The sequence below is a fragment of the Saccopteryx leptura genome, chromosome 3 (genome assembly GCF_036850995.1).
Source record: "Saccopteryx leptura isolate mSacLep1 chromosome 3, mSacLep1_pri_phased_curated, whole genome shotgun sequence".
Classification (NCBI taxonomy): Eukaryota; Metazoa; Chordata; class Mammalia; order Chiroptera; family Emballonuridae; genus Saccopteryx; species Saccopteryx leptura.
The window spans coordinates 223,197,022-223,213,649 of NC_089505.1; the positions used below are offsets into that span (position 1 = coordinate 223,197,022).

Below are 16,628 nucleotides of genomic sequence, written 5' to 3' on the forward strand. Positions count from 1 at the left end.
AGGAGGGAGGAGACTGGAGACTGGGGCAGGAGGCGGGGCAGGCGGGGGGCGGGCAGCGGACCGTGGCTAGGTGGAGGGGCGCGGCGCGAAGACCTGGGGGCCGCAACCTCCCTGCGTCTAGCCTCCGCCCCGGCGTTCCCCCCCCCCCCCCCCCCCGCCTCCGAGCGCGGGGTTCCAAAGGGCCCTGCATCTGGGGTCTTCGGGAAGCTGCGAAGGATGCTTGCAGGAGTGGAAGGATCGGCGTGCGCGCGGAGCAGAAACGCTGCGCGGGCGCAGGCACCTTGGGAACCTGTCTCCCACAGACTGCGGGGCTAGGGCAGAGCCGTGGAGGCCAGGACGGTGGGCGCAAGTTGATCTCTGCTCCCGCACCCAAGAAGAGGAGGGTGGATGGGTATTGGGCTCTGTAGCACAATAAACTGCAACCACGCCGGCGCCCGAGACGGGAGAAGCCGAGCGGAGGGGTTGGGGGGAGCGGGAAGACTGTCCCGAACCCCTTCTCCTAATGCGTACCCTCACAGCCTGGGTTCCGTCGGGCCTGCGGGGCCCGGGGAGGTGCGCGTGGCTGGGTGGCGAGCGCCCCCTGCCGCCATCCGCGGCCCGCCGGGACCCCGCGTCCTCGTCGCGTCCGAGGACCCTGAAATGTTTCAAGCCGGTGGAGCAGGCGAGTGCTCAGAGATTTATGGCTTCATCTGTCCTGTTTCTCCAGCAGCTGCCTGGGTTTCCCCCACTAAGGGCAAAGAGGTAAGGAAAATTGTATTGGGCTCAAATTTAAGGAGCAACACAGACGCAGGCAGGGATTTGTTTGCGGGGAGGGGGGCTCTGGGCAAACTCAACTTCTTGACCAATAGAAACAGGATGACACCCCCCACCCCTGCGCAGAGCTGGGAGACTTAGTGGGAATCTTAAAGAAAAAGCAGGTCTCGGGGCCAACTGTGAAGCGAGGAGCTTTCCTTGCTCTGGCTGACTGCCCACATGCACGCTGCGCGCCCCTCTGGGGTGGCAGTGGGAAGAGGAGTTGGGTAAAAAGAAATTTCCGACTAAGCACACACCCCGTCTACCCCATCCTGGCCCTAAAGCCACCGTTCTCCCTCAGGCACCCTGTACCTATTCACTCTCCCTTTGGCCACAGCCACCAGGGCCAGTCTCAGCAGCCTCGGGGCGTTTTTGTTTTGTTTTGTTTTTTGCTGCTTCGGGAGCCCCTTATGCTATTACCTCCCAGCCTAGAACCTGACCCCGTATTTCTAGCGCAGAGAGCCGCATTACAGCCTCTGTATAATAAGTATCTATCCGCCTGGGTAAGTAGGGCTGTACCACAGGACATGCCTTGAGCCAGCGTGGCCATGGAGCCTTTCTTCCTGTCACCTCCATCGTGGGAGCAGAGTGTGAGGCCTTTTGGTGCCCACAGACAATGGTTCATCCCTACCCAGGCTTAGATGGATGGTACCCCAGACCCCCAGCCGCCATAGAGGTGAGGAGGTGTGTTCCTCCTTGATCCTAGACTGTCCCTGCCTCCTATCACCTTACCCAGCCCGTTAGGTGCGAGTGTCTAAGTGGGTCCAGTGTTGTCTAAGCAGGGTTCCAAGAGAGCAGCCAGCTTCTTGCCCTATCCAGAGCTAGGTTTCATGGATGCATTCTCCCCAATCTCTGGCTGGGCAGGGCTTGGACACACAGTTACCAGGGACAGAGAAGTCTCAGTAACCCCTTCCTGAAGGACAGAGGGTGACCATTAGAGCCAGGGGAGCAGCCAGTTAAGCAAGTTCCTGCTTGTCCTTGTGGTTTCCTGTTCCATGTCTGTGCAGTCTTGAGTGTGCTGGCGGCCCAAATGGGCTTGGGAAGGACCACTTTCACCCTCTCCAACCATACTCAGGTTAGGGGTCCAGATACTACAACCAACCTTTGTCTCCAGCCCATTTTCTTTAAAAGGCCAGGCCTCAAGGACACTGAGAGAACTGAGGCCACAACTGCTCTACTCCCTTCCCTGTCCCATTCAAATGAGGTGTTCTTACCTGGGCCTTCCCTGAAGTGGCAGCTCCGGGCTTACCCAGCACCAGGTTCTGCTGGGTACTAGCCCAGTAGAGACAGCCAGAGACAGTCTATAAGCACCCACGAGACTCAGCCACTGCCTGAGGCCCTGTGTCACCTGCTGCCACCTCAGGTCCACTCCCAAGACATGCTTCTGGCTTTGGGGATAGAGGGGCCATTATATAACTGGATTCCTGCTCCTCTCTACAGCTCTCCATCTTCCCCACACACCTTCTGGCTGCTGGTTCCTCCCAGCCCTACAGGAACCAGCGCCTCAGGCCACAGCAGGGCTTTCTCCAAGTAGATCTGACTTCCCATGAGGCTGAGTTCAGTCCCAGACCCACAGCCAGCCAGCCAACCAGCCAGCCAGCAAGCAGCAGGAGCTGCCTAGGGCAGGCACTGGCCCGGCTTTCTGGCCCACCAGGTTACCTGGACATGCCCTGAGCTCCCCCATCACCAGTCCTTTCCAGGCGCTATTTGCTCTGCCAGAAACACACTCCCCATTCTTCCTTCTGTGCTTGGTAGGCCCCCACTCTTTTCAAGATACACTCACTTGTCACTGTCCTCAGAAGGGGTACCCTATTCAAGTTCCTCGATTCCATGCACACAGCCCCACTGTCACACCCAGAGCACTGTACTGAAGTGGTGTCCAGTGGATTTATTGCAGCACTCCCTCCATCAGAGCAGACATCTCTCCTATCCCCAATAGACTGCCAAGCTTGTTGAATGGTGACGGGCAGTGGCATAGGTATCAATGGATGACATACACACTAGACCTTCTCAGACAAGTAGTGTGCCCCCAGGAAGGTGCCCTCAAGAGATGTCCTTGGAGGCCCTGGCCGGTTGGCTCAGCGGTAGAGTGTCGGCCTGGCGTGCGGGGGACCCGGGTTCGATTCCCAGCCAGGGCACATAGGAGAAGCACCCATTTGCTTCTCCACACCCCCCCCCCCTTCCTCTCTGTCTCTCTCTTCCCCTCCCGCAGCCAAGGCTCCATTGGAGCAAGGATGGCCTGGGCGATGGGGATGGCTCCTTGGCCTCTGCCCCAGGCGCTAGAGTGGCTCTGGTTGTGGCAGAGCAACGCCCCGGAGGGGCAGAGCATCGCCCCCTGGTGGGCAGAGCGTCGCCCCTGGTGGGCGTGCCGGGTGGATCCCGGTCGGGCGCATGCGGGAGTCTGTCTGACTGTCTCTCCCCGTTTCCAGCTTCAGAAAGAAAAAAAAAAAAAAAAAAAAGAGCCATGAGGGAAACGTGACCTAATACCATCTTTCCCAAAGAAGGAAGACAGCTGTTCTGTTCTTGGCTGTGAAAATGAAGCAAGAGTTGTGCCATCTTAGCTGGAAGCCCTAGAGCCACTTCTTCTCCAGTCCTGAGAGGTGAGATTGGCCGCAGGTCCTCCCAGGCCAGGGCTCCAGCAGCTCAGGCCCCCCCAAGATGAACCCCAACTGGATATCACCCCCAGGCTGTCTCCTAAGGCCCCAGCCTTTAGGCCCTGGGATGTTTCTCCCCAGACTACCTTGTATGACCCAACCTTACCCCTTCTCAGACCCCTGAACAGTACTCTCAAATGTCATTTGGTCATCCTCTCTCCATCTCACTTGCCTAATAAAACCCCAGCCCTGGGCCCTGGCCGGTTGGCTAAGTGGTAGAGCATCGGCCTGGCATGTAGAAGTCCTGGGTTTGATTCATTCCCGGCCAGGGCACACAGGAGAAGCGCCCATCTGCTTCTCCACCCCTCCCCCTCTCCTTCCTCTCTGTCTCTCTCTTCCCCTCCTACAGCCAAGGCTCCATTGGAGCAAAGTTGGCCCAGGTGCTGAGGATGGTTCCATGGCCTCTGCCTCAGGCGCTAGAATGGCCCTGGTTGCAACAGAGTGACGCCCCAGGTGGGCAGAGCATCACCCCTGGTGGGCGTGCCGGGTGGATCCCGGTCGGGCACATGCGGGAGTCTGTCTGACTGCCTCCCCATTTCCAACTTCAAAAAAATACAAAAAAAAACCCCAAAACAAAAAAAAATCCCAGCCCTGGTCAGAAGTAAGTCATCTACCACCTTCTGCCTTGGACCAAGGAGCTGCTTCTTCCAGAGCAGAACACACTGCATCGACTGGCCTTGCTTTCAATCACGACCATAATCTCCAGACTTACCTAGAGCTTGGTTTCCTCTCCAGAATTGGCTTTGCTTTCACTCTCCCCTCCCCGTTTCCTTCCCACACGCTTAAGCTATGACTTTGCCTCACACTCAGGAGAAAGTGGAAGCCATCAGACATGTAGGAGCTCCAGGCTCAGTCAGCCCTCATACTCCCTGGCCCACTCATTCCCCATCTGACAGCCTCAAGCATAACACACCCACTTCCCTAAGCCCCGCTTCTCCCCTTGGTCCTCAGCACTGTAGGGGTGCCCCCCCCTGCATCCAGTCACAGGTGTGGTTTCCTAAGCCTCCAGGATACACTCCAAAAGCATTCACTGCTGCCCACCTCCACTGCCCCTATAGCTCTCGCTTATGCAACTGCAGTGGTTTCCAACTGTTCTCCATGTTCCCATCCATTTCCCACAGAGCATCCAGAATGGCTTTTTAAATATTAAACCAGATGTATCACTCCCCTCCTTAGAACCATTCAGCAGCTGCTCCATGCTGCTCTTGGAATAAAACCCTTCCTCTGACTAGTCTGGCCCTGCCTGCTCCCAGCTCTTTATATCCCCATTCACACTGGCCTGACACCCTCTCTTTCCTGCCTTAGGGCTTTTGCACTGGCTGCTCTTTCCCCAGATTTTCACAGGGTTGCCTCATCTCCTCTTGTCATTCAGGTCTCAGTTGAAATGCCCGCACCCTGGAGGAATGCTCCACTCCATCACTTACCAATGCCAAGTTCTTTCTTATCTCCCCACCCCTGAATCAATTCCATGAAAACAGAAACCCTGCCTTACTTACCATACTATTTCCAGTGCCTATGACAGAGCCTGCCTGGCACCCAATTCACAATAGATGCCTGTTGCCCGAGTGGATAAATTGATGAATGAGCCCACATAACTATGATTGGGGAAGACACCAGACCCTGGGATGGGGAGGCTAGCCACCGCTCTGGTGAGCATCCCAAGGCCCCACACATACCACACTCTCCATGCTGGAGCTCCAGGGGCTGGACCAGGGCTGGACCACCAGGGATAGGTGTAGGGCTTGTGGAGTAGGCCTGGGCCCAGAGTTGGCCTGGGGAATGGGCTATGTAGTGATAGGTGGCTTCGTGAGGAAGACCATGACAAGGACAGCCTTGTCCCTGATCACCTCCAAAAAGAAGGGGTGGCCTTCCCTTTGCATCACCAGGGTTAGCCAGCCCCACCTCACTTGCTGGAGTGCATATTCCAAGACCAAAGCTAAGTACTGATGGAGGCATGTGATGGTAAGCCTCTGGAAGGTGGGAGGACCTCATGGGGCACAAAGCATGTCACCTCCTCTGACCTATGTGGCCATCGGGAAACCCCAACCCAAAGCCAGAGGCCTGGCTTGGCCACTCAGACCTACAAGTTGAGGCAGTCACATGCATTTCTCTGACAAATAAGGGTACTACAGGTGATGTGTCTACCTTAGGGTTGGCCCAAAGACTGCTTAGGAATCTCCCAGGGGAGTGGTTACTCTTCTACAAGCACGGCCAGAGCCCCTACTCACCCAGTCTGAACTCATTCAGATGCCCTCCTCCACGTCTGGGGGCAAGAGAAGGACAGCATTTCTCTGACGCAACCCTTTGCTGAGGCTAATGCTTGAGATGAGGCTCCTGCCCAGTCTCAGAAAATCCTTAACCCAAGAGGGACTGAGGGCAGAGGCTCCAGCATCCTGTGAGTGTGCCCACATGTCCCCTGAGGTGGGCAAAGGCTGAGGCTCAGCCTGTATTCCATCTCTGGAAAATGGGTATGACCACCCGAGGGCCCTCCCAGGGCAGTGAGGAGGGGCAAAGGTATGTGCATGTGCGTGCACGCGTCAGTCAGGATAGCCCAGCACCCAACTCCTGGAGCAGTTACCCAACTTATTTCTGCCTCCCCCAAACATCTGAGGCACCTGGCCCTACTGGGACAGGGCTCCTGCTCCCTCCCACCCCAGGCCACAGAACAGTGCCACCAGGGGGCTCCTGGCCTGTGCACAGGCACCCCTGGAGGTGGTCTTTGCTCCTGGAATAGCCCTCACCAGGGAGGCCGGCAGCCAAGGAAGAGTGGGGCTTAGCTGGAGGACAAGCAGAGTGATGTGCCCAGCCCCTTTCTACCTCAGGGCTTCCTCTGGCCACAAGGAAACACAAGGCTCCTGGAAAGAGCAATGCAGGGTGGGAAGGAGCTTCGAGTCCCATGTTTAGGGTCCTCAAGTTCTTGCTAACTTTCCCACTTTGCAGTCCTAGAGAGTCCCGACCTCTTCCTTATTCCCTCTGGTGACACCCCGAGGACTCTGGGGCCTTCCGAACTGCAGGGGAAGGAGGTGGCTCTGAAACCCTCGTGAAGAGCAGCAATTGAAGGCTGCAGGCCAGTATTGCCAGCACCCAGATGTCAGGACAAGAGGCTGTTCCCAGGGTCCCAGCCCTGGGGCTCCCCTCAAGGCCTGGCCCGAGGAGGTGGGGGCCATCCTATTAGTCCATGCTGGGGCTAGGTCTCAGCTACAGAAGGACTTCTACAGCCTTAAAGGTTAGAATCTTTATCACCCCTCCAGACCCATGTCCCTGGAGCCCTGGAAAATGTCACCTCCCAGTCCCAGCATCTTCCAGGGCTGAGTGAGACATGAAAGCAGGCAAGCCAGGTATCCCCAACAAACCTAGATGGCCCTTTGTCCCCAGGAGCCCTTGGGAGAACATGGTGGGGAAGGACGGGGCAGAGGGAGAGGCCTGGGTCCAGATGGGAAGCCAGACTGGGGCTGGAATACAGGGATTATCACCTAGAGGGGCCAAGGATTGCTTGACCCAGCTGCTCTGGGCAGAGGATGCCCTCCTGACTTGGGGACAAAGCCCTAAGCTCAACGTCTGGGCATCCCCCTGAAATGACCTAGAGTTGGGTTGCCCATGGCAGCCTGGATAGGCGCTGGCTGGTCTTCTGCTTCTAGAGACAGCGCTTGGGGTACAGTAGGCACTTGGGCTTGCTGGGGCCACTCGAGGGCAACACCAGGGGCACCTCCACTAGGCCTTGAGCTTGTGGAGGAAGCTGAGGTCTGAGGCCACCTTGCAGAGGCCTTCACATCAAACTTCCCCGGGGCAGAGGGCTCCCACTCCAGTGGGCTCTCTCCAGCCCTGGAGTCACTGGGATTGGGGCTCTTGGACTCTGCCAGCAGTGCCTCCTGAAGCCGCTGCACATATGGTCCAGAGACAGGAATGGGGCTTCCACCATTGACATGCGCTTGGAACCCTGGAGGAAGAAAGCTAGGTCATGTCCCAGAATCAGAGGAGGAAAGTATGTGGCCCAGCAGCGGAGAGCCAGAGCTGTCTCCAGCTTTATTTAGAGATCTAGAGCCCCTTTCACAAACATGATAACCCATCATGCCCTTGCTGAGCCTAGTACCTTCTAGAAGTTAGAGTTTTTCCATTTACATGTAAGTCTTATATACACTGGAATTTATTTGTGCATGTTATGAGTTAGCAATTCATTTGTTAAAATGGATAAATGGCCCTGGCTGGGTAGCTCAGTTGGTTTGAGCATCATCCCAATGTGCCAAGGTTGTGGATTCGATCCCGTCAGGGCACACATAAGCATCAAATGGTGAATGCACAAATAAGTGGAGCAACAAATTGATGTTTCTCTCAAAAATAAATAAGTAAATAAATAAAATGGATAACTAGCTGTCTTAGCTGCTGCTTATCTTTCCCTGCTCATCTCTGTAACCTCGTCTCCCATCACATCACCCTCATTGACACCACCTCAGTACAGGACACCTCTCCAAGTTCCTCAAAGCACTCTGCCCCTGTCACTCACCTCTTTCCTGGGGGATGGGGCCACTCAGGCTGCAGTCATAAAGCCGAAGGACCCGAGTGATGTCTGAGGTGCTCAGGTTCCGTCGCTGGCCCATGTGCACACTGGTGGCCCAGAGCGGCGTGATAGTGGGCAGCCCGCGCCGGCTGAAAGCAAACCTGGGCCCCAGCAGGCAGGGTCTGAGTGGGGATCACAGCAGGGCTGGGAAGTGCAGAGTGGGGAAGAAAAGGAGAAGGGGCTCACCTCCCATAGTGTGTCACGGATGAGTAGTCATAGGGCACCAGCATGTTGCTGCTCTGAGATTTAACAAAGTTGATTTCAAAACCTGAAAAAATATTTATCAACGGAGAAAGAGAATGGGCGGGACTGGGGTGGTAGCAGGAAAGGGGACTTCTCGGGACTTACAAGCCACCTAAGCAGAGGAGTTCAAAATTATAGTCAGTGTGCTTCTTTCTGCACCCCCTCCGCCACTGCAGTTCCCTGGTCCCATCTCCTCTGTGCTTTCACTGCTTACTACCCTCTGTACTGGGCAGAGTCCAAACCTGCACCATGTGACGTGACATGGAAGTACAGGGACCTCACCTGTCTTCCTCCTCATCTCCAGCTCACCTTGCGTCAGACTAGTAGTCTTTGTATAACCTGCAGCTAGCTTCCATGAAGCCAGTCGCTCTCAGAGTGCCTAGATGCCCCAACCCAGAAGGTGAAGTGCCTACTCCTCACAGTTTTATAGATCTGCTCACTCATCATGTGCTGGGGTGAATCCCCCATTCCCCCCAGCAAGCTCAGCTGATCTTGCCCTTGAGCCAGCAGCACCCAACCTCAGGATTCCTCAGGGAATCCAGCACTCCCCAGTCGGCCAGAACACCCACTTCTCCCTATCACCTGGGTGCTGCAGGCCTGGGAAGGGCAGGGTTTCCTCCCGGCCTTTCCTGTCTTTCACAGTAAGCCTCTGCAAGCAGGCTCCCCAACTCCCCCACCCCACCACACACCCCCACCCCCACTCCCATGGTCCCTCTCACCTAGTCCCCAGCAGCCCCTCAACATCAGTCAAATGGCATCCCATCACCTACTTAAAATAACCCCACCTAGAGAGCACTTATTTCTCTAAAAAAAACAAAAAAACAAAAAAACAAAAAAAACCCTTCGGTTGTTAAACAATTTGGAACCAGCAATATATTCATCTGGTTCAAAAATAAAAAAACTTGATGTACAGTTAAGTCTCCTACTCTATCCCCCTTCTGAGTCCCCATATCCCCACCCCACAGTAAATTACTGTAAATAGTTTGCATATCCTAACAGTTTGTTCTCTGTACATATTAACTAAATAAAACATTCTCATTTTTCAAAAGCAGGTATTTTCACCTATTTTATTGTTAGGAAACAGCTCTTGAGTTTATTAGTACTGTTTATTTCCTAACTCATGAATTTCTACTTTTAACTTCATTAATTCCCTCCTGCTTTATTTTTTCTTAACTTGGACTGAAATGTTTACTTTGTCCTAGTCTGGTTGAAAGGAATATTTAAGGCTACACACTTTCCCTGAGCCTTGCTTTAGCTCTGAACCATTGCTTCCAATACGTTTGCATGATTTTTTTCCCTTAGAATTCCACAATTTCTTTAAACCCAGAAATAAAAAACAAACAACAACAACAACAACAACAACAAAAAAAAACAGCGAACCTTTCTCTTTAATTTCTAAGTGGAAGAAGTTTGGGATTTGATTTGTTATTAGTTTATATATTTTTTACTGTTCATCATGAGCAAAACATATTAACTCTACTTTCTCATATTGGAAGTTTTATTGCTGTCATATGGTAAGTTCTCACAAGTATCCATGAACACTTGGAAGGGTTATAATCTATTCTCGGGCACAGAGTCACCATCACCCTTCCCTAGACTAATTCTGACCTCTAATCTCCATTGCCCCAGGGCACCCTTCTCTGGGGCTCCAAGATGCTGGGCTCAGGCACCCACATGCCTGATCCCACAGCATAGTGGCAGCACTCACTTCAGAAGCCCTCTATTGTACTTGTGGGAAGCCTTCTGGATCCTCCCCTCTGCTCCCACTCCCCAAACTCCTGACCATGCAGCTCCTCTGGTCCCCTTCCCCACAGAGCAGCCATCTCTATTCCTCTCACCTCCTGAATCAGGCTATGCCTCCACGAGAGCAGTGTCCCTCCGTGACTGGGATCAAACCTCCTGTACCAAGTAGGTTCTCAGCACACAGGCACTTATGCAGTGGCCTATTCCCCAGACCAGCCCCCCATGCTTCCTAGTCCTACATACCCACCAGTACCCTGCACAGGCACCAGGCCCCTGCAGCCCTGCCTTTGGCTACCTGCATCTTACACTGGACACATGCTACCTTCAGGCTGCTTCTTGGCTCGGCCCCTGCAACTGGAACACAGCCCCACCCCACCTATATGGCTGTGTGCATGAGGGACTGCTAGTTGGGTACACAATGAACAAGGCTCAGGATACCAGCAACCCATCCTTAGGTAACCAACAGTGTCCATGAGGAAAATGGTGATGCTCCAACCCAAGAAAAACTGTGGGTGGGCAGGTGAAGGCTTTGAGCCCAAGCAGCAGCATCTGGACTACTTCCGAGGGCTCAGAGAAGGGGCACCCCACATTTCCCATGGAAGACAGGCAGGTGGGGGGGAGATGAATAGCCTCTTTCAAATAGCCAGGCCAGTCCCCAGAGCCTGGCTGACCCCTGTGGCCACCTCTCCACGGACCCCAGACCCAGCCTGGCTTGTGCACCCCCTGGCTTACCTGGGCGGATCTCATTCCAGTTGACACGAATGTAACGGTCCCGGTCAGCCCGCGAATGCTCATGCCAGAAGCCCAGCACATGCATGAGCTCGTGCAGGACAATGCCTGGGCCCCTCCAGAGACAGGTGGGTGCCAGGGATAACACCTGCATCCCTCCACTGCGCCCCACGCTGGAGAAGCACCTATAGGGCCATGAGAATGAACTGGGTGGGTGCCAGCCCAGAAGGGGCTAGAGCAGATCCAGCCCCTCCCCTCCTCCGCAGTCCTGTGATGAATGAGACCAGCATGTGGGCACCATCCTGGACTCCAGTTCCAGTTTTGCTGCTCCCCAGGCCCTTTACTGCCTGGCCTGCGAAATGGGTGCACTGAGCCCCATTACCAGCCTGGGTTACAAAGATGAGATAAGAATGATAGTTACATGGGCAACTTAGCTAAGTGAACCTGCCTACACAGAAGGCCTGAATCAAAGCTACCACGCACATTAGCTTTGGCCCCTGACCAGCTAGGCATTAGCATCACCCTCACTTCAGAGAGAAGCAGAACAGATCAGGAGTTAAGGGTCTTGCCCAGATCAGGCGGCTCCTGCACTAGGGAACCTGGACCCACAGCCAGGTCTGTCCCACCAAGCCTGCACTCCCCCACTAGGCCATGAGGTCTCCCAGGGAGGAGGGCTACAGAAAGGAGGGTCAAGTACCTCCCTCCTCACTTTCTGCCCTGAGTACTATAGGTCCAGCTCACGTTGGGCAAGTCATTCAGAGTGAGCAGGGGTATTTGAACCTAGGCAGATGGACCCATAAATAGGTTTTAGACAATGGCTTAGTTCATTCCAGGCTGAGCACAGAAGGAAGCTGAAAAACACCCCCTGCATGTACACACACACACACACACACACACACACACACACACACTCACTCACAGGAACACTTACCCAGACATGGGGATGACAGAGATGAAGTCTTTCTGGCCATGGTAGGCAACAAACCTGATGCACGTGAAGCGTTCAAACTCAGCAAACGCCTGCAGGATCACCTTGCGGCTGGGCTCATCTGGGGAGGGCATACCTGGCTCAATCCCCAGCCAAGCCCCCAGAGTCCTGGAGGACCCTGACGTCTGCATGTAGGGCAGAGAACTGAGCTTCAACTACTCAAATCACTCCCAACATGTCAAGAAAAGGCAGCGTGATCATGCAGGAGGAAGAAAGCTGGGCTCCAGACAGAGCCGACTGTGTGATCTTAGAGAGATCGCTGTGCCCTGGGCCACTTGGTCTCAGAATGGATCAAAGAGTCCCTAGATGTACCTTCCCATCAGCTTTTCCAGGATCTTAACTCACCCCCTCCCCCAGTTCAGGAGGCCCTAGGAATAAAAGGGCTTCTGCATCTATGAGGCTTGTTAGTTTTATTGGTTTGTTACTTTTAGTTTTACATTCTACAGATGAGTGAAATTATATGGTTTCTGGTCTGACTTATTTCCCTTAACATGATACTCTCAAGGTCCATCCATGTCGTCGCAAGTGCAAGATTTCATCTTTTTCATGGCCAAGTAGTATTCTGTTGTATATATGTACCACTTCTTTGTTACAAAATGAATGAGGTAGGGCTTCTAGGGGAAGAAACTTTTGGGTGGCGCTGATAGAGGGGCTGTGGGGATGTAGAGGAAGAGGAGAAGACCCAGAGAGAAGCACCAGCTGCCCTGGGAATGGGGTGGGAGCCAGGAGGAGGGCGGCACCGGGCTCCCAGTACTTACTCACCATACTTGCTGGAGAGTAGGAAGGGGACCTCCACCATAGCCCCGTTTTTGGGCCACTTGTTGCTTGTAGCCGACAATAGGTGGAAGGGACTCTAAGGAGAGAGGGCAGAGCTCAGGGATCCCTGGAGACACAGGCCAGTCAAGCTTCCAGGCCACAAGAGCCTTAAAAATGTGAGCAGCAGGACACAGGCATGTGAGGGCAGCAAGGCCATTAGAAATAGGAGAGAAGCTGGGAAGTCAGCTGTGTGAACTGCAGTGCACAGCACAAGCCTTTGTTCTGTATAATACAGGACTTGCAAATGATTCTGTCAAGCTGATAAAATAAAACACACATCCCTGAAGAGGTTGGCTAGGTGTCCCAGCACCCCAGGGTGGCCTAGTTCAGTAGTGCTCAGAGCTCTACCAGCAGCCCCTCCCCAGAGCACCTCAAATGTGTGGGAGATGGGGAAGGATCCTCCTTGGCTTGATTCTAAGTTAATACCCTTGGCCTTGACATCTCTTTTCTTCCACCAACCAAAACCCTTTGAAGCACAGGCCTCACAGCACCTGGCATATCCTGCCCCACCAGCCAAAGGTTTTACTGGATTCTGCTCTCACACCACTCACTTACTGGGTAATGGGGAACAGGGGCCTTGTCCTGGCCTGTTCGCCTCACCCTGCCCTGGGATTCCTACCCAGGTATCCCAACCCAGGCCAGCTTCACGCTATACCATCTGCAGGCAACCTTCAAACCACAGAACAAATCTTGCTCTCACCAAATCACTGTCTATTCTGGAGCCTTCTGCCATCTCTAGTCCCCTAAAAGATGGCATCGCTCTCCTGAACACAGACCATTCATTCCCTTCTCCACTGGCGCATTTCCCCAATTCCCATCCAGCCTGCTCCCATTCTGCCTCCCCCTGCCAGGATACTGTCTACGTTACTCCTTGTTCAGCCTTCCCCAGACCACCAACACCTCCCTACAGCCCCACCAGCCATTCTGCTCTCCCTTCATCCCAATACTTCTTGAGCATCTCCCCTGGGCGGGGTACCAAGCTGGATCTTGAGGGCTGAAACCCCCTCCTTCAGGAAGCCCTCCAAGGCTACCACAATTCCAGATATTACCCTCCCTTCACATTCAGGCTGGCTATTTCTAATAGAACATTCATTCTGACTTTGGCAAATTGAGGTATCTACCAAGCTGTGAGCAACAAAGAGATCCTACCCATGTCACACCACAAGATACGTGGGAGTATCAGGAGGCTCAAAGGCCTCTATCACTACCTGTGAGGTTACTTATACCTATTCACTCACCGGCTGGAGGATGTCCCCTTCGATGAGGAAGCTGCTCTCTGGGGTTTCCTCAGGAATGAGCCCTAGGAAGGAAGGGAGAGATGTGTATGGGCCTGCCACCCCCCAGAGCACATAATCTAGGGACAGTCTTGCAGAGGCCTTGACACCAGCCCAAGCAGTCCCCTGGGCTCTCCTTCCTCTGACTCTGGAGCCAGAGCACCCCTGGGCACTAAGGCTGTGTGGCCTCAGTCAAGTCACGCAGCCCTTCTGAGCCCCAGTCTACAAAACTGTGATGCTTCTCAGCCTAATCACACCCTGCTCTTGCTCAAAGGCGATCCACAGCTCCCATGATCTCCACAGCCTGGCCCCAACTGCTGCCTTCTGAGCTGGAAGCCCTCTGCTATCAGGGCGGCCTCCCTTCCAGCTGTCGTCACCACCCAGCCCAAGCCACACTCCTCAGAACACGTCCTGGGCTCTCCTGTCCCGCTCATGCCCCATCTCATTCCTTTCCTTCTGTGTGGTATTTAGGACCCTTGGGGTAGCAAGTGACAGAAATCCAGACCACACCACACAGGAGGAGGGTGAGTACTTTCCACTCGAGGGAGCGTGGAAACCCCAGAGAACAGTGATCCTCCCCATCTCAGCTTGTCTCTCCTCCCTGACTCCCTCTTCTGCCACAGCGACAGCCCTTCTCCAGACTCACCCCCAACACTGGAGTTCCACGAGCATTCGTGGAAGAGAGCCTGGCACCTTGGAGGTGCCTGAGGTTGGGTTCCCTAGAAGCAGAGCCAGAGCCTGGAGCCATCCGGAAACTATTTCCTGAGGGACTAAGAAATACTAGCGAGCTCTGGGGAAGAATGGTGCTCAGGCGGGGGCAGCCTCAGCCTGGTCCTAGAGGAGCTCTGGGCCCCAGTGGCACTATGGACTTAACCCATCTTGAAGCAGGGGCCAGATACCTGTACTGATGAGTCACTGTGAACTCCCTGGGCAGGGGAGGGAACAGCTTCCCAGCATCCCTGGCCAAAGGCCCTCAGCTGCAAGGCCTCAGCAGGCAGCATGTCCAGCAGCTGGAACCAGTGCTTCCACCTGCTACAGGAGGCTCATGGGTTCTTAATTGTCTGGGCTGCCAGCTACAGTAGCTAAAAAGCTTTCTTCATGGCATATAAAAACCAATGCCAGGGAAGCCTCATTTTGGGTCAGTCACCCTGCCCTGCACCAGCTCAGCAGTTCTGGGGCTCCCAGGAGGCTCACAGAGAAAGAAGGGGGCAGACCACACAGTGACTACCACATCCACAAGAGTCCCATCCCCCAGGGCAGGGTCACCCAACCGCCACAGAAAGCTCCCAACATCTGGAAGCAGTCTGTGTTTCTATTAATTTGGTCCCAGGACATCAATATGTTCTCGTTGTCCACCTAAGACCCCAGACAGGGAGACCCTGGGCCTCGTGCTGCTTCGTCTGTGTCCCCAGCCCATCCTCTCACACCTGCAGGCCATGCTGCAGTGGGTGTGATGTATTTTCAAATAGCCACTAATGATAGCTCAACACCAGACATAGAGAGCCCCATACTTTTATTAGGCCATTTACGAAAACCTGTGCTTTCCTCTTCCTATAAAAGTATCACCCACTAGAGAAGACACAAAAAAACCAGGCTGGGCCTGACCAGGCTGTGGCAACAGTAGATAGAGTATTAGACTGGGACGTGGAGGACCCAGGTTCAAAACCCCAAGGTCGCTGGCTTGAGCGCAGGCTCACCAGCTTGAGCGTAGGGTCATAGACATGCCCATGGTCACTGACTTGAGCCCAATGGTCGCTAGCTTGAAGCCCAAGGTTGCTGGCTTGAGCAAGGGGTCACTATAGCCACCTCCCCCCACCTCCCATCAAAGCACACATGAGAAAGCAATCAATGAATAACTGAGGTGCTGCAATGAAGAATTACCGTTCCTCCAGGGCCCCGATTAAGCTGCATGCTGCCCCTCAGCCGTTTCTGCCCATCTGAGCAGTCAGCACAGCTCTCTCCGCACCACCGGGACATATCATACCCTGCCACTTCACAACAAGACACAGTGCCCTCACCTTGGTTAATCGCAGGGATGTCCTTGTCCAAAGACAGCTGTGTCTCCTCAGGGGCAAGGCCTTCTAAGAAGCTGCTCCCACAGGCTCCTCGGCAGCTGTAGGCTGCGGGCGCTCCTAGGATCAAACCTGGCCCAAAGTGCCGCCATTGTGACAGAGGATGTCAGCAAGGAGTCGTGGGAGCCTGCCCTGCCTGGACTCCTCGCTCAGCCCCTACTAGTGCTGAGGCCTAGACAACTCTGAGAATGTAGCTCCCTTAGCTGGACCAACACTGGGCTTCAAAATGAAGCCCTATGCTCTGAGCACCTGGGTGTGTCTGAGGTAGGATAGGCAACAGGAAGGAGGGTCAGGGACGAGCCTCGGGCTGCAACACAGATGGCAGGGTGCAGCCTAGCCTGTGCCCTCCGGAGCCTGCCCTACGGCTCCCTTCTGAGCCTAGGCCTCTGGAAATTGGGCTTGGCCTGGGAAAGCTTAATCTAGCCAGAAGAACGAGGAGTCTGGAGTGCCACACCTGCCAGGCAGGACCTCTGCTCCAAAGGGGCTTCAGGAGGCCTCCCCTTGAGGACCCCAGGAGCTGTCTCTAGGAATATCCCTGGAGAGCCCATTCTTGAGCTGGTCAGACCAATTCAAACCCTGCAGGCTCCGACACACCCTCTGAACTCTCCCCAGCATTCTGCAGGCTGGAGCCAAAACAGGAGGTGAGGCAGAGGCTTACCTGGCAAACAAAGCAGACCCAGCAACCAAGGCCAGAGGCTCCCCATGCTTGCGGCCCCTCAGCAAGCAGGAACTGGAATCCAAGCATGAAGAGGCAGTCGAATT

General features: G+C 54.5%; 1 protein-coding gene across 1 annotated transcript; it reads right to left on the bottom strand.

Moving 5' to 3' along the window:
- Window positions 1-6,997: 6,997 nt before the first annotated feature.
- ASTL (astacin like metalloendopeptidase) lies at window positions 6,998-16,570 on the bottom strand. Its single transcript, XM_066372320.1, has 9 exons — window positions 16,525-16,570; window positions 15,813-15,938; window positions 13,759-13,820; window positions 12,467-12,557; window positions 11,648-11,765; window positions 10,720-10,901; window positions 8,188-8,269; window positions 7,948-8,102; window positions 6,998-7,383 (listed from the first exon to the last, which is right to left on the bottom strand). Exons 1-9 carry the CDS (start codon window positions 16,568-16,570, stop codon window positions 6,998-7,000), a joined length of 1,248 nt encoding a protein of 415 aa, XP_066228417.1.
- Between the last annotated feature and the right edge of the window lie 58 nt (window positions 16,571-16,628).

Coding starts and splice junctions, on each gene's coding strand:
- ASTL (XM_066372320.1), bottom strand. CDS start 16,570: ATGGGGAGCCTCTGGCCTTGGTTGCTGGGTCTGCTTTGTTTGCCAG. Junction 12,558..13,758: donor AAGGGGACATCCTCCAGCCG/GTGAGTGAATAG, acceptor CTCTCTCCTTAG/AGTCCCTTCCACCTATTGTC. Junction 8,270..10,719: donor CTGGAATGAGATCCGCCCAG/GTAAGCCAGGGG, acceptor ATATTTTTTCAG/GTTTTGAAATCAACTTTGTT.